The sequence below is a fragment of the Porites lutea genome, chromosome 5, assembly GCF_958299795.1.
Source record: "Porites lutea chromosome 5, jaPorLute2.1, whole genome shotgun sequence".
In the NCBI taxonomy this organism is placed as follows: Eukaryota; Metazoa; Cnidaria; class Anthozoa; order Scleractinia; family Poritidae; genus Porites; species Porites lutea.
This window is the reverse complement of record NC_133205.1, coordinates 28,276,603-28,299,498: the sequence shown is the minus strand read 5'-3', so window position 1 is coordinate 28,299,498 and position 22,896 is coordinate 28,276,603. Positions and strand designations below refer to the sequence as shown.

The window sequence follows — 22,896 nt, the reverse complement described above, 5'->3', positions numbered from 1 at the left end:
TGCCCAAACAGTCTAAGCAAATTGAAAACATCAGGATTGTTAGTGTAAATCCATGCCGTGCGGGGAAGTGCCCAAAAAAGCAGAAACCACTTTGGAATTTAGACTAGGAATGTTTGGAATAGTTCTTGCCGCATAAAGTAGACTGCAAAACAGTCCGTATTTTTGCGTATTCAAGTACTCGCGAGCAGTCAAACAAAAGGTCTGGAACGAGGCTGAAAACAGAGAGCGAGACTGGGGACGGCACGCTTTATGGCATTTACCGATTTCTTTACTGATTTTGAGAAAAAAAACAGACTGTTTTGTAGTCTACGCATGTTATGTGTTAAAGGTTTCGTGTTTCCTTCCACATGCGACTTCCAGAGCTGAGAGTTTTATGATAAACAGATCGCTGTAGCTTGTTTAGTCGACCGTAAATGCTGAAGTTTGGACCCGCATGGACATAACTTCAGTAGTACCTACTGGATGTGAACACGAGGCTTCCTTTACGAACAGTGAGCTAGGCGGAAGTCAGCTGGAAAGCTTGAATTGAAATTGTGGTCAATAAACTCGAACTCCGGCTTGCTCATAACTTCATTCATACTTAAATTTATAAATCGTAAGGCAGACTTGACTAACGAAAATGTAGCGCTATATCTACTGAGACGGTGGTTGTACCTGATCTCGCAAGTTAAATATCGTGAAATATTTCGACACAAAAGATCCAACGCTTCTTTCTTGTTACTCTTTTCTTTTTTCCGGAGCAAAGTCCGGTTACAACCTCGGGCGGGGCGGGGGGGGGGAGCACGATTGGGCGAAAGTTAGAGAGAGAGAACAAAATAGGGAAGGACGGGGAGGGGGAAGAAACTTCACTCGTCCCCTTCATTCCTCTGGTTTGCTCTCGTCCCGGCTTTCTTGACGAACTCGCGCGTAAGGCTTTTCTGTGTTGAGTTATGGTATCCCTTGGGCCGAATAAGACCTGAGCTACGCCCGCCCCTTTGCTTTTATCAGGAGCCCATTACTTAGTAATCGGCTCCTGCTTTTATATAAGAGTGCCCCCGGGGCATTAGTATTTGCTTGCATTCCCGGATATTTTAGGAATGATATTATTGTATCCGGCAATATCCTAACTTTTTGGAATTTACGTTGAATTGTGTTGTGGGAGATGGAGACTGAATACATTTTTAATTAAGTAAGCGCAAAATTCAGTTCCGCTAGCAAACAAAGGACGCCTGATCTTTAGCCTTTGAGGTAAACCGTGCAGTCCTTTTCCTTCCCTTAGAATGCGTTGCGTGACCGGCAATAGTTTGCTAAGCCTTGACTGGTCAACCTTGTAGGGTTGACGTCAGTTGTTGACTTCTGGTTCAATTAATTCCGTTTTTTCCTAGAAACAGGGGAACAGCACGTACAAGTAATTTCGCCTTTGAGGAAGCTCAGAAGGTTCTCTGCAAGAAATCTCGTAAGTTGAACAAACTGAAAAACGGTGATCGGTGATAGCGTTAATACTTTGAAAGGTAAGGGTTAATCGTTCCAATTTGAAGAGAGGCTGAACGCAAAACTGAGCACTGCACAATAATATTGCGAGACGAAAAATACAAGTGGCTCTGTCAAACTAGCGAACGGAGCTGAATCCACTTAAGTTCAGAATGCTTTAAACCTATGGTTGTGGAATACCTCCAGCTACTTTTCATTTATAATAATTCAAGTATTTTTATTTTTTTCGCTGTGGCTATATGGCAGGTAACCGGTCAAGGTTCTTAAAACACTAAATGGCCGGCAGTCCTATATTCTCAGTAAATAACACAAAATGGAAAGATTTTAGCTAATCTAAATTATCATATGTCGATTAAGACAAGTCAACCGATCCTGAAATTCTTTATAGATCTCAAGTCTAGTGTTTGGTTTACGGCTGGGCTCAGCAGAAAAGTGGGGCAGATATGTGCAGATTTGGGGCCGGATTGCTCACTTTTTGTTAACAGCACCAAATTTTCAGGAATGACAGAACTAATTATGACTATTAATATGTGATATGGTGCCATCGCAAATTTTTCCTGTTTAACTGGTTTTTAGAGTGAAAATTAAACTGGCCGCCATTTTGACCGGAAGTAAATATCATCTAACCGAAAGTACACAAAATTAAGCACTTTTTTACACCAAAATAACAATGAAATTGTTTATTATATAAATTAATCGTGGCTATTAATATGTGGTATGGTGCCATCGCAAATTTTTCCTGTTAAACCGGTTTTTGGAGTATTACAAAAATGGCCGCCATTTTGACCGGAAGTAAACATCACCTAACCGAAAGTACACAAAATTTAGCATGTTAAGGTCAAAATGACGACAAAATTGTTTGTTCTGTGTTTTGCAGGATTTTTATGTCATACAAAAAGGTCAACTGTGTTACAAATTAGCGGTTTAAATGAAAGAACCGGAGGTAAAAGCGGGATAAAATGGAAAATGCAACTCACTCAAAGCAATTCATTTCGGTAGTGAACTAAAAAAAATGTGAAACAATGATTCACATTTTTAAGCATAGGAAAGGCCAAACATACGAACAAATTAAACTAGCAAAAAACAAATTATTTCTTTTTACTTGTTTTAACCCTTTAAGCCCCAATAGTGACCAACATCAATTTTCTTCTGACTCACAATATCCCCTGATACAAGGTCAAGAGATAAGGTTTTAGAATTAACAAAATTATCACCTAAGAGAAAATACTTTGATCTTTTATCAAATTCTCTCAACTTATCCTTTTAAGGAAATGTATAGAGACCAGTTTGAAGAATTTGTAAGGGTTAAAAGAGTTGATCCACTATTAATTAGAATGCAGAATGCTTTACTGCTTTCAAAGTAATTTGAAGTATAATAGCTCCACCATTTTGTGTTATTGAGGAGTACAAAATTAATAACACTGTGCATGTACATATTGGATTGAAATTGCTTTCACGATAACGTCTACTCATTTCAAAGTTTACCATTTTCAAGAACCTTCCGGGAAATTCGTTTGGAAAAATGGGTAAATGGGTCCCCTACTCAGCCTACTCAGCCTCCTCTTTACAAACAGTGTATAGGTTCTTTAACTTACCACGGCATTTTATATGAACAAGGACCGTGAGACCGGGCCTACAGGTTTTTTTTTATTCCAAGAAGACTAGAAAGTGTAACCATTTACAGAGGACATCGGAAAGCATTTAACGTCAGTTATTTAAAAATCCTGATCGACGATTGGTCCGGCCGGGGTTTGAAACCGCGGCTTCCCACTCAGTAGACCGGTGTTTATATCCACCTGGAGCTAACCGATATGAAGATATGAAGGAAAGGACCACAACGCAGTGAACACGTCGGAATGCAAAAAGGTGCTAACTTTACTATTGTCTCTACTAAGGTTCTGATTGGTTTAAACATCAAATTTCACGAAATCTTCACAAAGCAGCATGTATATTAATCCCTTTTTTTCTATCCAACTTCCTTATAACACAATCTCGTCTGAGTCAAAGTAACACAGAAATCGTATGTGCGGATCATGTAAAATTGTGAACATTTCTTGGTCATTGTTTGCAACTCTTGTGATTGGTCGAAATGTTTTAACTCAAAAATACACCCTTTAAAAGTGGAGTTTAAACACATTTTCTTTCTTAAACAGCCTTTCTGTGGATTTATGCATTCTCTGCGTAAAAATGAAAACATTTCTATGTGAGGAAAGCGTATTGCGCCACAACGAAACAAATTGCCTCCTTCTTACCTGGATCATTACTTAATTCAGCTGTATTTCACTATCAAGTGAATCTGCGCCTCTCTTATCAGAAGTGAGAGTTCAATGTAACTCCCATGTCATTTAATTATCATGGACTGAGCAGCACTGATTATCATGTTAAAGTCCACATGCAAGAAAATAAGGAAAAACCGTTTTCCGAATGTGCATCACTTACGTTAATCCACAGAGCATGTAAAACGTATTCTCTTGGATATAGTATGTGACAAATATGTCGTGCCTAGAACAGCTTGAAGACTAAGATCTAGGGTAAACGTGTATCAGGAACTATACTAAGAAACTGGAAAAAGCTAGTTCTTTTGTAAAGATCGAAACAAGCAGGTGCATTTTAGATTCCTTGCATATTGAGCAACGCATGTCGTCTAGGGCCAGATGTCCAGTCTTTTCCCTGCATCGTTTGAAGTCAATTCGCTAGAAAGCTAGAAAGTAGATTCCCTTCTTTTAAGTCTCTATGTTCTTTGTGTCCAAGACATTTTCGTTGAGTCCACTCTCCATTCTAACTACCCATGAAGCTTCTCTACCATGAAGCCAAGTTACCTTCCCTATCATATATTTGGTACTAATGTACATCGACGCTACCTTGCAACCTACGAGATTGCTAACGTATTTACTAAAAAGGCTACACTTGCACTTTCTCCATTCCATGCATTCACAGGGTGTGACAAGGTGAATACTTCCGGTCACCTCCAGAAATAATCGGAGTTGCTTTTGCTTACACGTTCTCCCATGCGATAGAAAAAGTAGTTCTTTACTGTCAACTGACGAAGCCAAAGGTAGTTTCTTTGACCCGGCGGCCTGCATTACTTAAACATCTCAAGGGCACGGCGAACCATGCTGGCCTCATATGGAGTCAGCAGGCACTGGTTCCAAGCATCTGGGTTCCTAGTCTGCAAGATTGGGGCTGGATATCTCTAAGAGGCGAGTGGCGACTCTCCTGCACACCACTGTCAGTAATTACAAAGTTGAGGGTGGAACTAATCAAGTACATTCGCGTAAGAAGGGCTATGCCCAGAAGAGTAACAATCGTGAAAGGCAATCAGAAACTCTTTTTTTCGATTACAAGCACTCGTCTGCATGAAGTATCAAGTCATAAGGTCACCGAAATATCATCTGTTCTTCTCCGATATTCTGTATCATAGCCAAAGTAGGCTCAAGTTTAGTACGTAATGGATTATATATGATGAAAATACTAAATTGAGTGTATACATTAGATTTAAAGAAAATATTAAAGTAAAGAAAATTAGCAGGCACAACAGAAGTTTAGGCTCATTCCTTAAAAGTTCCGACTCTGGTAGTTTTACTTCCGGTCTAGCTGGCGGCCACTCATATCATGTCTATTCTACTTTTTTAGACAATTTGCGTCAAAATAATATCTCTTTGAATAAAAAAAACAGCTGCTTTAGGCATTTGCTGAAATTTTCTTATCCAAGTTGCTAAAATTCGGACGTTTAAAGAAAATGTTAATTTCACTTCCGGTTCAAAATGGCCGCCATTTTAAAACTCTTATTTTTCACACTTAATGGACTTTTTGGCGATGGCACCATATCCTATCTTTTTTAGGGCCTTGAAAACTATCATCATGCCAAATTTCATGCTTTTAACAGAAAGTGAACAATTGAAGCACATATCTGCTCTACTATTAGAACTTTTTTCAGCTCGACTGCCGGTCAAGGTTTTCAAAACACTAAATGGCCGGCAGTCCTATTTTCTCAGTAAATTTCACAAATTAAAAAAATTCAGCCGTTCTGAACTATCAAGTCGTGATCCTGATCGAACCAGCCGGTTTTGTGAGATATCTATATCATGTTTTTGTTGGTCTCACGGTCGCCGGAATGTAATTTTCAAAGCGAAACGAAAATAGAGCCTGATCTCAGGTTAGTCCAAAGCATGGCGTGACAGGCGACGTTTCACGTCATAACATCTGTGAAATTTACTGAGAATATAGGACTACCGGCCATTTAGTAGTGTTTTGAAAACCTTGACCGGCAGTCGAGCTAAAAAAAGTTCTAAGTGTCACAAAACACGGTTTCGTCTTCTGAGCCCAGCGTAAACCAAACACTAGACTTGAGATCTACAAAGCATTTCAGGATCGCTTGACTTGTCTTAATCGACATATGATAGTTTAGATTAGCTTGAATCTTTCGATTTTGTGAAATTTACCGAAAATATGGGACTGCCGGTCATTAAGTGTTTTTAACAGCTTGACCGGTTACCAGCCATATAGCCACAGCGTTTTTTTTTTTTTCATTTAAGCAGCAATTTAAGATCAAGTTTTACAGATGACAAACCAGCAGATATTCAGTTTATGTTTCTTTTGTCTTCCAGTAATACCTCAGGACGATGAGTCGCTTGCAAGGTTAGTTCCTCTACTCATCTTAAACTTTGTTCTCTTTTCCTTTTTGATCGCCTTGTTTTTTTTCTTTCGTCGACACGCTGCTTCACATATCCCCCAGCTTTCTCCCAAGAAAAGAGAGACTGACTTGTAGGCGAGAATAGTGTTTTAATGACAAAAATGACAAAACGCGTTAACGTAGCCATGCAAACACATAAATTGTTGCAGCCTCCCACACTTAATACAATAGTCCCCATTTTTCCTCAGGGATAGTAGAGCGAGCGAAACGCGAGCGCGCGTAAAAATCATCCCACGCTAGAAAGGCGAGACGCAGCGGTGAGAATGATTCTCCCCACCGCCTCTCGCCTTTCTCGCGTGAGGTGATTTTAACGCGCGCTCGCGTTTCGCTCGCTCTACTTTCCCTGAGGAAAAATGGGCACTACTCGTACTAATACAATATCAGATCAGTAGGGCACTTGACACTAATTTCACGTGTGACGAACTTAATGAAAGCTATTCAGTGGCACATTAACGTTCGCGTAGACTGTTCACAGTCAGGAGCCGATTACTTGTCACAGTCCCCTATTTTTTCGTGAGATCGTCGAGGCCCTCTTGATTTTCAAATGTACCGTGGGGACCGGGCGTCGGGGATTATAGCCCCGCCCCCTAAGTAGTTTTGACGCTCATACAATGGCAGCCCGTAACGCGAGGCGCTCGATCTCGACGATCTCAGGGAAAAATAGAGGACTGTGAACAGTCTAATTAACGCGAGGTTAATTAGTCTAAAGTGAATTTCGACGTTTGACGTTTGCCTGGGGTCTTGCCTAAGCTGACAATCGAGATCGTGATCAGTCATGCCAGGGGTGTCATGCACAGGGACACCCAACGACTGTTTTCTGTGGAATATCTGTAATTGCCTACAATTTTCTAAAGCTTGAGGGAGGCTAAAAATTTCTAGATGACCGTTCCATTCATGTACAATTTTCGAAGCTTATCTAATAAATTCCCTACCGTTTTCTAAAGTTTAATTTTTCCCATTTCACTCCCCAGGTTAAGCTATTTTTCGTAGAGAAAGGAAACCTAAAATTTTCGGAATCGAAAATGCGATGTAGAGAGGAACAAGAAAAATTCTCACTTTCGTAAAACTTTAAATTGCAGCTAAAATTTTCGGGAAATTAATACTGAAGCCCTTATATCTCAAAAAGGCTCAAGTTGCCCTAGGATGACCGAACTGATATAAATTTTTTAGCGCCACTTAGAATACATTTCTAGAGATCTAAAAGTACTCTGGATAGCCTAGAAAGTGTTTTCAATGCAATTAGAAGGAAACCGTCGTTGGGTGCCCCTGTCATGCAGCAGAGTATAAACTGATAAGACAGCAGTAACAGTAATTTCCTTCAGTGAAACCAATTGTTTCAACACGGGTGCTTTTTCTTCTTCAGAGGGTAAACGTCTGCGACAACTAAAGGCAATAAGAAAAGAGAGATTTGACTTCAGTTATCTTCCCGATGAACCAGTGGAGAAAGGCTGGTCTTTTAGCCAAAGCTTGTTTAACGATGAAGTAAGCGTGAAGATCCGAAATGCCGCCAAAGAGACGAAGTTTATTCAAGGGATGGCCACGGGAACTCTTGACCCTGATGACTATGGAGGCTACATGGTACAAGATGCTGCTTACTGCTTTAATGCAGTGGAAGCGTTCGACCACGCTGCTAAAGAGATTCAGCTGCTCGGGAAGCCAGAATTTTCATTACTTTACCGTGTCCAGTCTGAGAGCTACAAGCAATACAATCAAGAGTTTGTGAAGACCTGGCGCCTCAAGAATACTGACAGCGTAGTCATGGGTCCTGCAGCTGATATGTACGTGGGTTACGAGGCTGCTCTGAGCCGCCAGCGTCCCAAGTTCCTAGCCATAGCTATGTTGCCATGCACAATGCTTTGGCCATGGATTGCCAGTGAGATGATCTGTTCTGTAAGCAACACCAATCCATACTATGGCTGGTTTGAGGATAACAAGCCCGATCCAGGCCACAAAAGCCGCCTGGAGAAGTTTGTTGATTTCTTTTTCAGTGAGGAGGAGAGGGAGGAGGCTCTAGTTGTTTTCCACGAGGGGATGGTTAACGAGCTCAATTTTTTCCGAGATGCATGTGATGAAACTCTGTATTACTACTCTTTTTTCAATGTGTAATTCTCAATTACTGTAGCTCAGTCGTCTGCGCTTTTTGTGAAATCAAACACGGCTGAAATAAAGTTCTTTACCCACATGTATTCTTTTAATCGTAATTGATCCGGGAAAAGAAAACAGGTATTAGCGTCTTATGTATCGAATGTAGATCCATGCATTTACCCGCGTGGATTGCATTGCACACCCTGTTTTTTGTTAAAACGCTTTATTTTACCTGGCTGCACCAAACTCTTGGTCTGCGGTTGGTTGCTGGAGAGACTCTGACAAAGCCATCTTTGATTGGTTGCCCCCTGGTTGCCGTTGAATCACTGTTTCAAAGAAGTGTTTGAACCTTAAATTGCCGTCGTTTTGCGATTGTTAAACTCTCTTGTCCAGTGTAATTTCGTAACAACGATAAAAGGTTATCTTCGTAGGACTTCTGCTTTGTATTTCGCAAGATACAAGGTCTGTCCATCTTGAGCACACTCGAGAGTAACTTGAGAGCAGGCTCTATCCATGGCACATATTAAGGCATATTTTCCTACATTAAGACCATAAAACAACAAAAAAGACAGCAAAATCGACCATTCTCTCCGCCGACAGCGGATCATTCACGAAAACAACCACGCGTGGAATAAACGCTTTCAACTGCCGTTGATTTCAACAGCCAATCAGATCCTGAGGCATTGTTCCAACAGCCAATCAGTTTGTATCAGGCCCAACTTTAGCGGTAGCCGTTAGAGAGAATGTATGAGAACCGCTAAAATTGGGCCTGATCTCAGGTCAACTCGAGAGCAGTTTTCTTGCATGAGTGAACTCTGGCCCATTTCCCAAAGAACGGCTGCAAAGCCAGTCTACGTGAAACAGCCTTCACTAATTTGTAAGACCGCTGATCATTCAATTCTCGTCCCTAGGGCTTTTCCTTTAGAAATAGATTGGCGTCATGTTTTAAAACCTTTCACTCCTTACAGTGGCTAAAGAAAAAAAGACCCCAAAATATAAATAAAAAATTTCTTTTTGAAGGGTAGCAACACAGCATTTCCACAGAGTTAATAGATAAAGTGATAAAAGTCATCTCGCCATAACGTAGTCTAGGGGTGAAACAGTTAATACTGTGAGCACGCGAGAGAAAACTCTCCTACTCATGAAAATAATGTGTCTGAATGCTCGTTTGATCTTGTAAGTTTATTTTTTCTCCATTGCGGGAAAATAACCAAAAATATAACAATAAATTCCGTCTAGGACGCTGAAGCCACAACAGTTTGCAATCATCGAAACTTTGCAAGTTAAGTCAAAGTAATAATGGACATGAAACACAATAAATAGCCTCCTTGGAGAATGGGTTTGCCCTGGATTCATGGATTAAATGTAACGTTACAAGAGACGATTTGCAACGACAATTTTAGGGCGTTTTCAGGGTTACAACAACGTTAAACGATACAATCGTCGATGTGAATCGCCCCGTAAAACATCGCCTTAAAAAATACCAAGTAAGTTTCATATTTATATACAACTGAAATTATTCACAAACGTTGTATAAACAATAAAATGTGTTCCAAACAATAACATTCGGCCGCCGCCGTGGTGTTTTTGTCAACATAAATACCTCAAAAGCACCAATTCTCATACACTGCTCTTCAAGTGCTTCCTAAGTCACCAACTCAGACGTTAAAAAAAGAAATCCACCCTAGCCTTACTATCAAGCTCTCGGTAGGGGTTAGGAGAGAGATGATGTAAGATTTAAGCTCTCTCCCCTTTTTGCTTCCTTCTTCGTCCTTTCCCCCAGAAACGTATAATAATTTGCCGAAATCTGCCGTTTCGAGGATGGCCGGTTTAATACTAGAGACGTTAAAGTCGTCTAGACGTGCTTAACGTCTGAGACGTTAAAAGGCGACTGGCATAAAAACGGGATGCATTCAAGTAGACGATAACATTGTGAAAAACACAGTTTTCTGTAAAAAAAATACACAAAGTTATTTGGCTCTTCCCAGTCGTCTCTGGACGATTTGGACATAAATGTGTCCCAGTTTAGGGCGATCCTTTTTTATTCAAGACGTTAATGTTGTGTTAAGACGGCTTAAACGTCCCTAGCACAAAAACGGCCACTCTCTCAGCGAGTTCAAGATAAATATCAAGATATTTCTCCTCAGCATTGCGTGACCTTCTGTAAGCTTTGCGATTCGCCAAAGGAATCCGTTGTTTCCAGAACGTCAGTGTCTTCGACTTGTCCTCTTAACAACTGTTCCCCTCTTTTCTTAGCCAATCTGACGATGGAGTCACGCAAGCTTTCAGTTGTTGAATAATCAGAGCTGTCGAAGTCAAAGATGTCTTTGATAAAGCCCAGAATGTTACTCTAAAAAAAATAAAGATAAAGTCAAAGCGACAATTTGGTGTTGTCGACTAATAGTTGTTAACTTCCAGTTTTTTGAGTCACAAATTATCTACAATCTTGGACAAAATAACATAGAACAGCAAGCGCTTCCCTCCGAAATCAAGGATAAAGCAGGGCGAAAGCCAAAGCGAACTATTTTCCCATCCTTGATTTGGGAGGCGGAGGGATCTACATTTTCCATCTCTTTTGTCCGCGATTGCAATCTTGGATAGAACAAAACAGAAATGAAGCCGGTTTTCCTACCCATTTCTTGGCTGATGAGAGAGCAAGTTGGTCTGTTAACTCACAAATGTGAATAGTTCAAGTTAAAAACAAAGTATTAAAGAGAAAAAAGAAAAGGAATGGATATCAACCTTAAAATACTCGCACACTTGTTTTAATTCTTCATCTGTTCCTAAAAATCCCCAAGCAAGAACTGGGGACACGTACTGAGCCACAACATAGAAATGCGCCATAAAGCCATAGGGATCCTGTAAAAGATAACACAATTCATGTTATGATGATGATGATGATGATGATGATGATGATGATGACGACGGTGGTGATGACTAGATTGATGAGAGTGATGATGATGATGATAACGATGATGACGATGACGATGACGATGACGATGACGATGAGATGATGATGATGATGATGATGATGATGATGAACAGGACAACGGTGATGCTAGTGATAGTATGTCCTGCCGTTAATTATCTTTTAAGTCAAACAAAATAAGGAAATTATTGTTTTTGTAGATAATTTTTATTAATACGCTGGACGCCTTCCTTTACGTTCCCTAGAATTCTTTGGCACAGCTCTACACAGCCTTGTTTAAAAAAGCTGTGTTGAAGCGATATTCATATGTCTGGGATAATTATGGCTGCATAACACAATGCCTCAATTAAGACAGTGCGTATGCAAATTTGGACCTCACAGTTGAAGTGTTGCCTGTTGGCAAAGCTTGTACCGATAAATAAATATTAATAATCAAATGAATAAATAAGAAAAAACTGCTGAAATCAGTATCTAACCTGGAGGTAAGAGGACTTGGCTTTCAAAACACCCCAGATTGCTGTGGTAAGTGCCTGGCAATAACAATACAAAACAAAGACATGAAGAGAAATAATGCCAAGGAGAACTCAGTTTATAACTACAAACCACCACTTAGACCTCAAAGAGACAGGAAGGCAAGATGTTGCTTCAGCTTACTATAAAAGTTTAAGCTCTATCATAAGCTAGCCTAAAATATTGCTATTGTATTTGAATGATATTTATGTATTTTTCAATTATCAATTTTTCTTAGAGCACAGCCTTGATTTTATGGATAACCATATGAGACATAAGGCTAGATTGCCACCATCATTTTGATGCTATCCGGCAGGGCCCAGTTTCTGAAAGGCTGATTTAATAGTGCTGATCCAGGATTATAATTTTTTCCACTGTTGTATTCTACCTTCGTATGTATTGCTTTTAGTAACATTTTATGTCATCATTACAGCTGTATCTTGTTGTAAAGGCTCAACAGTATGTTGCTAAAAATTTGGCTTAAGGTGGCTGAACACAGTTTTGGCAGTTTCTGAGTATATGTCATTTGCCAAATTATGGCAAGAGAAAAATTGTAGCTCACAAGCTGAAACTTGGCAAGTGAAAAATACACTGATGAAAGATTTTGATTGACAGGTAAAATTTGACGTTTTTGTAGTTTCCATAGCAACATAAACGATTGAATACAACCTTAAAATTTCACTTTGGCTCAGTTTACATAAAATTCGCTCTTTAGATCTTCCTATAAGCTTGCACACAGCTTACTATAATTAATCATTACCATTTGAAACTTATATGACCAAGTTTTAACAGACGGGTTTTTAGTTAATCAATAATATAATTGTACCATAATTATTAAATGTGTCACAAAATGTGTCTGTTCAACTTCCATTTTAAAGTTCTCATTATTTAAAAAATACGATATAAGTAAAAATTCTGCCAAATAAATTATAACAAAATTTTAATGAGTAGATTTTGAGAAATCGTCTTCTGTGTACCAGAAGTATCGTCTTCTCTGTGCGCCGCCATGTTTGTTTTTCTGATTTAAAACACTCGCCTTCACTCGAGTTACCACTGACCCCCCACAAAACTGTGTTCAGCCACCTTAATCGTGGGTTAAACTTAGCCATCTTTTGGAGAACTGGACCCAGCACTTCAAATACAATGTTTGATGAGCAAAGCAGTTTAAAGGCCCTCAAACATTTTTTTTCTCCTTGAAGGTAACATAGCCCCTGCTCAGGTGTCGGTCCACCAAGCAGTTTACCAAGGGCAAGTGAAGTTTTTTGAGAAATTCAAATACAGTAAATACAAGTAGACTGATGGGCTGCACTAGTGCTATCAGATGGTGCTCTTATCCCACGCAGAATGTTATTGTGTAATAGAGAAAAGAAGATCAGAATTTCAATAGTTTTGCAGATAATATTATACAGGTATCAGTTAACATTAAAAATGGACTGGTTTGATAGCTGGGTCCAACAATTTTTATTCTAAAGATTTTGATTTTCAAATAATTTGGCTTCAGGCATGAAAAATAAGTGGACTTTCAAGGAACAGGCCCCAGGGTACTTACAGTTTCTTTAATGCGTGCTGATAACCATCTGTTTTGGACAGCAGTTGCTACTGTGTAGGGTGGGGTCTCTAGGTCATCAAAAGCATCCAAGAGCACAAAATCCAGAAGCACATCATAGAATGAGAGGTGGCTCACCTAAGGAGAAAAAGAAATTAATTATTATCCATTGGCATATTTCCCTGATTGCAGAGGTCTCTCACAGGAGAGAGAAATAAGAGGAAGGAGAGAAAACTCTGCTGGTCCTTGAAGCATTCATTTATGCAACTGCCAACCAGATTTGTGGTCGCTATCTTTAATGTGTAATACACAGATATTTTTATTTGATTTTATTCATGTTTTTACTCATTTTAACACTATTGTAAATTTTAACGCTAGCTTAATTTTAAAATTTTTTAACAGTGCATTATATTGATAACTTTTTTTTTTTTCAAAAAAATAATTGTCGTTGTAAAGCATCATTGGACAGAAATAGAAATGGCACTATAAAAGTAAATGTTATTATTATTATTATTATTATTATTATTATTATTATTATTATTATTATTATTATTATTATTATTTTTACTATTATGCCCTGTTGAGAGTGTGCTCTGGAAATTCCTTAGCTCACAGTTGTAAATAGGCCCTTTTACAGTTGCAGCTGGCTTAGTATCCTAGCCTTTGAGTGAATGCGAGGCTGAGGTTGACCTTGTTTTGATACAAACCTCTTTCCTTTTCTTATGGAAATTATGCTTTAAAAATACTAGTTAGCAAAAGAAAAACATGATTTACATAACAAAGCAGGGAAGGTTGTATCAAAACAAGATCAACTTCAGCCACGTTTCCACCAGTAACTTTAAAGTGGGCTATTGGGCAAACGGGTATTGTAAGTTGTGTCACACATGACTAAGCTGTACTAGTTGACACAATTCAACAGAAATTGTTCATTTCCGGGGACAATAAGCAGTGCTTCTTGAGGTAATGTAGCTCTCTCATGCGTGCGTATTGATTCTGTTGGTATGGGAGCTGCTGTTGTTTCTAGGACCAAAAGAGTTGTTTCTGTTATTTGTTCCAAGGTTTTCTCGTGGTTAGATAGGCTTCTACACACAACTTGTAACCTGTATAACTGTCCCTGAATGTTAGAAGAGGTGAAAATAAAAAATAGAACAATAAATCATACCCCTCGGCCTGAAAGCTCATCCTTAATTTGTCTCCAGTTGTCTGCAGAAGATGTATACTCTACTAATTCATCAAATGCAGCTTGGAAGTCCGAGGGATCCTGTGAAGAGTATCATGCTGCATTCAGTTCATATTGAAACCCTAATACATCAAGCATGAGATGCAGCGTTTCATCTGTGAGAAGAGAGTTGCATATCAAGCATGAAACACAGTGTTTCATCTGTGAAAATACAACACGCTGAGGAGTATTTTTGACGAACATCGAGGTGTTTCATGTAGTGATGAAATGCTTGATATTACTTCTCAAACAAAATGATTTTAGGAAGAGAAATTAAGGGGGCAAAAATGAGCAGTTTTTCATCTGATTTCCAAACACTCATTAAACATTAATTTCCTTTGTATTTTCTTTATGAATCACTAAAGAGTTTGAAATGGCTGTTTACAGGCATGGATTTTACATAAGATAAACTGTCATGGATGGCTGTTCAAGTTCAACTAGTGAACTGACAACTCCTTCTATTTACATGATGTTAAATGCTGTTGGATTATTTTTAAGGTTTCAATGCAATGTACCACCTGAGCAGTTAGAATGAATGTACATTTTCCTGAAGAGTTGTTAACTTCTACTGTTTCTTGAATTTCCATGATCCGTTCAAGCGTTTCTCGCAGGCATTAAACATTGAGTAGAGTTGGCTACGACTACAGAGACAAAACTTTTTTCTGACACATGTGAAAGAAGTAAAAAGATTACTGAAAACTGGAGCAAAGGTTGTAGATTCTTGTGGCAATCAAGTATCAACAGTAGAGAGTTATTACTCCAACTTAAACAAAGGCTGTTCTGGTTTGGGAAGGTTAAGGTCATGTTAGTCCATTATTTATAGAACAATAAAACAAAAATAGCAATACCGCACCTTGCCTGCCTGTTCAATAACTGTAGAAACAGCTTGCCGACCACTTTCAATAAACCACTGACGGATTTCAGAAGATGAAAATACCATCTTGAAAAAACAAACATAGAGGGAAAACAATGAAACACACAGTCATACCAATAAAAAGAGAATTAAACGAAGGATCAAGACTAAAGTTTAGTCTTGTAAATTAATTTAATTTTTTGTTTACTAAATAATACAAGTCTATAGTGTTTTGTGTACATCCCAGTGAGACATTACTCACAACAAAAACCTGTTAAGAATCATTTAGGTCAGTTCTTCAGGAGATTTTGCTTTATCAAAAAAGGTTTTTTAACAAGCCAAACCAAACAGAGAACATGTAAGTTTTTTTTTTCTGGATAATGTTTGGAAACAACGGCCTCTCATTTATGTAATATTTGTTAACAACAAACCTCGGATGCCTGTCGTATGCAATGTACTTTTGCAAGGAACTCCATGTCAGTTTCACAGCCCACAACACTTGTCCTTTGAAGAATTAAATGAGCATGAAGTTAGTATTTTGTAGTGTTAACAAAATGTGGTTAAAACTGGTAATTAACATTTTTTGTCTGTTGCCTTTTAGATATACATGTACATACTAAGACTAAAAGAATCATCTCAACTTTGGTACATACACCGTTCTGGCTATCTTGTAGGAACTTAGTTAACATATTTGCATAGAAAAGTTTGATTCCAAGAATCAGCAGAAAAATAATCTGCTTTACAGATTAAACTGAAGCAAGTAAAGCACAAATTAATTATTTGTTTTGTCATTTACAAGAAAAAATTCCTGCTTTTCTCAGTTTGCCTCAGTGTGGGCATTTAACAAAAAGTATTTAGAATTATGGTAATTCTGAACATTTAGGATTTTTTTACTCCAACATAAAAACAAATACAAGTTTACTTAGTAGTATGATAATCATTCTATATCCCAAGAAAACAAGAAGAAGAAGAGCAAGAAGATAATTTGGAGCAAAAAAAAATTGGATTTGAAAGTACACTACAAAGATGTACATGTCTTTTTCCCTCGTTTCAAACCTCTTCAGCTATGTTCATTGTAACTGCTAGGAAACAGTGTCAACATAACTACAAGCAGCAACTACACGAGCTTCTATAATGATGATAGTCATGAACAATTAAGTGGCTGCCTGGTTAGCTCAGTTGGGAGAGCGGCAGTCTGCTGAGTGGAAGGTTGCGGGTTCAAACCCCAGCCAGACCACCACTCAGGGTCTTTAAATAACTGAGAAGAAAGTGCTACCTTTGTAATGGCATCTGCAAATGGTTAGACTTTCTAGTCTTCTCCAATAAGGACAGAAAAACGTAGGTCCCTTCTCACAGCACTTTCACTTATCTGTTTCTTGTGGGACATAAAAGAACCCACACCACTGTTCAAAAAGAGTAGGGCAAACCAGTGTTGTGGCAAACCTTTCCTGGGCTGGGTTGAGTTATCTGCAGTAAGGAGAGATCTTAATACAGGGATAACCTAATAATCCTCCTTCTGGTCAGTAATAATGGCTACCTGTAAACAGCATATGTATGTGTGTACTTTTAAACTTACAATACGTATGTAAATTGTAGCAAAGTTTTCACCTTATCTTTCTGCAGGTAATTCCATGTCTAATGTAATGCTGCAAGCCTGACACATAAAACTCCAGGTGGCTATACAAGAAAAAAGAGGCACGGTTTAAGGTGATTCAATAGTAAAAGAACCTAACATAGATTTTAGCTAAAACTTGGTGCACTGATGTAACAAGTCAAGAAGATGATAAATAAGTAATAAAAAGTGGGAGTCACCGTGCTTGTTTTGACGTCACAATGCTGACAAATACGGCTATTTAGGACCCTTTTACAAAAACCGCGGGCAGCGAAAAACTAGACAAAAAGGAGAGATTTTTTTTATGATGCATGTGACATCACACAGAATTTGACTTTAATGTATCGTTTATCCACTTACGTACCAGAAAAATGCCTTTTAATGCCCTTGTTTTTACTTCACGCTCCAAAGTAGAATTAAATTGGACACGCGCTTTTCGACCCGTGATGGCTCAATCCGTACAATTTAGTAAAACTGTCAAAAAACTGAACATAGATTTGTGCCAATTTTTTTCTCATCGAAAGGAAGCAATGTCCTTATTAAAATCATGAAATAAAAAATGGGGGTCACCGTACTCGTTTTTGCGGTAGAGCTGCAGAAAGTGCGCACCAAACGCATTTTCTCCGATTTTTGAGAGAGGACCGGGGCAAGTTTCAAAATAGAATGTATGTGAAAGGGGGAAGAAAGTATTAAAAAATCCGTTTTTACAGAATTTACATCGAGATATCACATTTAGGACACAATGTGATAAAGAAAGTGTTTAAATGAAAATCAAAGTGAGTAAGCACAAGTTAAACATCCACTATCGAGGTTCTCCGAGAGGACGTCGAACTCAGCAACAAGCGTACTGCTTACGTTATGCAAATTCCCAACACATTGAGTCTCACCTCGGCAAGAAACAACAGCAAGAAAAAATTCCAATAGCGTTTCTCTTCAGTCAACTTCATTTTAATAATATTACTTCACATGCTCTTTTTTACGGCGGCCATCTTGTTATGCGCAGTAAGAGATGCGTAGTGCAAAACTAGGGAATCACCTTAATCAGTAAGACATAGCTATTATCCACTTGTTATTTGTACTGTACTTAGAAAAAAGATCAATATTTTCTCACTGCTGCTACTTTTTACATATGTATTACATGTATTATTACAATAATTGTTATTATTATTATCATTTTTTTTTCTACAGACCTGTGACAACCAGCAGATCTTAGAACAGCTTGTCTGAACAGCTTGAGTTTACAAGACTCACTCACAAGTCTCTCCTCAGTGCTATCATCAAACTACAAAATAGAATCATGGATACTTAAGCTTGTGACAAGTCAGAGGTGGTGGTATTGTTGCTCTCACTGAGGAAGGAAACAAAAGCAAATCATTTCATTTCCTCCCATTTTTTGTAACAAGTACATGTTCGTTATGGGAGAGTAGAGTATCAGGAAATTTGTGTTAATCAATCATAATAATCACTAAACCAAATTACTTTTCTGAATGGTCCAGCAATGACAACAGGGAGTTTAAGCAGATGCACTTTAGAGTGACGCACCTCAACCAGAAGTAAGCCTTTTTCTCTTTTACTATGCCTTGACGCTACCAAATGTACTGCTACGTGTCTTTACTCTTACAGAGACAATTTGTCCAAAAATTTGTTCAAAATCACTGCCCAAGAGTGCAAAAAGTCCACTTCCAGCTAACATGTGTTGCGCATTTGAACTTAAACAAACAGCTGTATGTTGTAACATGTAAATTTATGTGTACAGCTGTACCTCTAACTGTGCATCGTCAGCTGCTGATACAAATGAATCTGCATCAGATGAATCATCAAGATCTAGATCCCTGACCATCCCCATCTGTAACTGCTCCTGTAAACTTTCATCATCAATCCATGTCAACATGTTACTTGGTGTACGTGGCAGAGATGTCTCTGCTAGATCATACTGTTCAATGACTTTCCGCAGTTTTCTTGAGCTGCTTATTAGGGCATTGAGTTTGGCATCAGCCTCAAAAAAGAAAAATGAGTCTCCCTGCTGTGGATGACTTTGTCCTCGCTGAGTCATGACATACTCTGCTGCTTCATACCAATGTTCCAGAGCCATTTCAAAGTTTTCAACTCCTAATAGTGTAATCCAGGTCAAGAGATTCAATTTTTTGAAGGTTGTACATAACATCATGTACATGGGCATAAAATTCTAAAACAGAGAACTTACTGTACCTCTCTTTATAAGTTCCTCAATGATCTCTTCTTCATCTGTTATTATGTCCCCTAATTCAACAGCACTGTCCTCAGAAATCCTCCCATCTAATGTTAAAATAATTATTGTTACAATACAGTGCAGGTGAACAATGTATGATTTAACTATTCTACAAATAGTAGAAGTCTGAAATAAGGGTTGAAAAATTTCTCAACTCTTTTGCAAAACTTCTTGCCTCCTCACTGTACCAGCCACACAGGCACCTTTCCTTACAATGTGCTCATCTTTGTTGACTGATTTACAAAAGGTAATGGATGTCTTTGTTCATTATTAAGAGCTAGGTAAAGATTACCTCATAATACAAGTTATAATAACAATTAGTTCTAAGTGTTCAATATCTCGACATACAGACAGCTGAAGCCTGACCTAATTGTTTTATAACATTATCAAAGCGATTAATGCAGCAGTAACTTAAATTTTTATCATTGTAGCCCGCGCTCAAAGCAGTACACATCTATGTCTGCAGGGTTCGCAAATACGCCAAATTTGGCGTATTTTACGCCAAAATTGTTCAGATGACTCCACTGAAGTTGCGGAGGGAGTCACTTCGACTCCAAAAATTTTCGGTAACAAACAGGGAGCCACTTCGACTCCAGAAATTTTCGGTAACACAGTTTTGTCCTTACCTTTTTCACAACAAATACAATTTACGTTAATTGTAAATGTTGTAAACCTTAATTAAGTCATCGAAATTAAAGAATTATACTGCACGACAAAACAGGAAGAGGGTAAATTACGATCGAAGTTTACTCGATGACCGCCATCATGGATTTGAGTTTTCCAGGTCAGCAGACCGCACAGCTACTTCGTGTATCCCTCACGATAGTGTATACATGCCAGGACCACGTGCTGGAAAGTCTGATACTTGACTCCAAATATTCCAAAATAACTCCAAAATTTGTGAAGCAGAAGTCAAACTGACTCCACTCATCAATGAAATTTGCAAACCCTGATGTCTGCGTGACTATATTTACGACTATATAAAGTTTACTCAAGTCGCTTAAGATAACATTAAAAAAGATTGTAAAATCCATATTGATGTGCTTGAAAACTATTAATTCACTGAAAAATTCTTTTTGAAAGAAATAACTTTGCAAAGAGTAATTTGCACATGCCATAGCCTGTACAGCTCATGCAGATGACAACAACAACAACACTCACTTCTTTTCCCTACTATTGCTTAACAAATTGAAAAGTTTTCTCTTAAATTTACATTAGAAAACACATGGTTAATGCTTCATCATGTACTGTTGAGTTATGGATGTCCTTGGGAGATGTCTTTGGAGGACTGCTAAGCTCACAAGACCACACAAGAACTCGAGGTATAGTTTATTGACGTCATCAGTGTGGTTAATGGGAATATGTAGCACGCGCGTGCTATTGAATTCGATTATGCAAATATTCTAGCTATGTTATAATATTATTTGATATGTACCAGTAACTGTCATTTGGCCTCCCTAAGCATTGTGCCCTCATGTAGCGTGGAGGTTTGCATGCCTTGGTGATCCCGCAAACTACATGTATATGTTTTGGTTAAATTTTATCCTTTGTTTAAATTTTATTTTCCTTTGTTTCAAACTCATTGCCATAAATTACCCTGACCAGAAACAAAGGAAAATTAAATCTAAACCAAGGATAAAATTGAACTACAGCATACAGTGAATTGGTGCTGTATACGTAGTTGGGTGTTAGGTTAATGTCCCATCTTTGCAAATAATTAGTGTCATTACTGAAACCGGATACACTGTTCAAGAAAGCAGTGCGAGGTATAAGGCATAATGGTGGAGCGGTGAAGACATTATGGGTAACAGAGCTGAAGAGGCAAGGTACAACGTACGGTAACTGCCATTTTTAGTGGCTAAGGACAAGGACAATGTCTGGGAAAGGTCAAAAATAAATGTAAGAGGGTGGGACTTAAAGTGATAAAAAATGTGCACACAAGACTACAGTTCTTACCATTTACAGTTATAGCAATGTCCTCAATGTTACCGCTCTGTGATCTAACATTTGATGCATGGTGTCGGAACATAACATCTTGTTCCAAGCTTAAGCTCTTGGCAGGAGGTCTCGGTGTCGACTCACCAGCAGAAAACCTTGTGCCTGCAAGTACCAACAAAAAAGAAATTTTCACTGAACTACATGAAAATACATGTACATGTACTGATTACAAAATTTGTATTGGTATTACAATACACCATTGTGTATTAGGCAAATCCTTGTTTGTGTGAACAGTCAAATTTGACCTCATACACGTTAATTTTGAATTACAATGTATAAACCTACAGTGTAGGTTGATTCTTGATTTCCTTGGTCTGCTAGCCCTGGGAATCAACCTTAGGTTAAAAAGTTTTAACACTTTCCATTTTCATAGCTGAACTAAATTTATACAAAATGCGTGTACATGTACCTTCTTACACTTTCTATTGTTTATAATACTAGCTGGTGCTGTATTCTAGCACCCACCCTACTCATCTTTGAGTTATTTTCATTTTGAAAAAAGAACTTTTATTTAAATCCATCCTTAACTAATCCTAAATCACTGAGATTTTTTTTACAAAAATCAAGGACAAGCTTTGTGGTTATGGGCACCAGCAGATATTGAGATGACAGTATCAAGTAAATTATACCAGTATATCATTATCAGGTAAGTTACATGTATATGCAAATCTCTCTGCATTAAAAAATCAAAACTTCACGCACAGTTATACTAATGTGATTTATTTGTAATCCATGATTCTAATTTTTTTTCCATTGAATGTGTAAACGTCGTCACTGTGTTTTTATACTAAATGCCACCAGCAGTTCGCTAGTAAACAAAGACCACATATCTTACTAGTTGAAAAATCTCCACAGCAACCAACATGTTTTTCATGATTTTAAACATTATTTTGCAATTCTTAATTTTAAAAATAAAATGCATTATATTGGGTATTAAAATTGGAATCCCACTTGCACCAAAGAAAATTAATAATTATATAAAGTCATATCAACGTAAATTCTTTTTTAATTTGATATTGCCGCCACTCTGCGGAAACAAAGCGAGTTTCCGAGTAATTTTCTTGCCTACTAGTACCTGTATAGTTCAGCCATCAGGCCATAATGTTAGCATAATATTAGCTTAGTTTATATTAAAATAATACTTTTTCCAACGTACAAGGATGGATGTAAGGATGGTTCAAACTACAAAATCAATGCACCACTTACACACTGTAGGTTTAAAAAGCTCAGTATCGAAAACAGATTGTATATAAATTTAATAACTCAGGCCACTGTGAACTTATTGTCAGCTGATTAACGTAGGGCTATGGTAAGGATGTTTATAAACTTATTATAATAAATTACTTGATGTATACACAATTCAGGACAAACCTGACTCCTGACTGCTTATTACCTGAGGTTAAGGTTCTCTTTCTTCTCAAAAGACGATCATTGTAAGAAGAGCTATTTCCAGTTGATGGTTCGCGGCGCTTTCGTTTCCAGTAGCGTGCCGTCAGGAAAAGCAAAGTCCCAGCTCCAAACGACAGTGCAAGCAATGCTGTGATTTGAAGCACTCGCGATGAACGAAACATACTATCACTCAATTGGAGGTTAGATCACATCTTCCTTCCTTTAAATACTACTTTCCGGTGCTTAAAATAACTGTTTTTGCTCGCGACGACGAATATACTCAAGCGAGTTGGTTCAGCTGATGAAACTTGTCCGTGCCCGTTGTTAACCAGCGGGAACCAGCG

General features: G+C 38.1%; 2 protein-coding genes across 2 annotated transcripts; one reads left to right on the top strand and one right to left on the bottom strand.

Moving 5' to 3' along the window:
- The first annotated feature begins 1,364 nt into the window (after window positions 1-1,364).
- Window positions 1,365-8,349, top strand: LOC140938654 (uncharacterized). The gene is made up of 3 exons (XM_073388153.1): window positions 1,365-1,490; window positions 6,078-6,108; window positions 7,527-8,349. The coding sequence occupies exons 2-3, from the start codon at window positions 6,093-6,095 to the stop codon at window positions 8,267-8,269; spliced, it is 759 nt and encodes a 252-aa protein (XP_073244254.1). The 5' UTR covers window positions 1,365-1,490; window positions 6,078-6,092; the 3' UTR covers window positions 8,270-8,349.
- A 1,063-nt stretch (window positions 8,350-9,412) lies between these two features.
- Window positions 9,413-22,861, bottom strand: LOC140936888 (mitoguardin 2-like). Its single transcript, XM_073386392.1, has 13 exons — window positions 22,557-22,861; window positions 21,122-21,265; window positions 19,126-19,212; window positions 18,680-19,026; window positions 18,108-18,199; window positions 16,914-16,982; window positions 15,737-15,809; window positions 15,306-15,392; window positions 14,396-14,494; window positions 13,237-13,371; window positions 11,654-11,707; window positions 10,991-11,107; window positions 9,413-10,598 (listed from the first exon to the last, which is right to left on the bottom strand). The coding sequence occupies exons 1-13, from the start codon at window positions 22,732-22,734 to the stop codon at window positions 10,392-10,394; spliced, it is 1,689 nt and encodes a 562-aa protein (XP_073242493.1). The 5' UTR covers window positions 22,735-22,861; the 3' UTR covers window positions 9,413-10,391.
- Between the last annotated feature and the right edge of the window lie 35 nt (window positions 22,862-22,896).

Coding starts and splice junctions, on each gene's coding strand:
- LOC140936888 (XM_073386392.1), bottom strand. CDS start 22,734: ATGTTTCGTTCATCGCGAGTGCTTCAAATCACAGCATTGCTTGCACTG. Junction 21,266..22,556: donor AAAGAGAACCTTAACCTCAG/GTAATAAGCAGT, acceptor TGGTACTTGCAG/GCACAAGGTTTTCTGCTGGT. Junction 16,983..18,107: donor AGATCTGCTGGTTGTCACAG/GTCTGTAGAAAA, acceptor TTTCTTGTATAG/CCACCTGGAGTTTTATGTGT.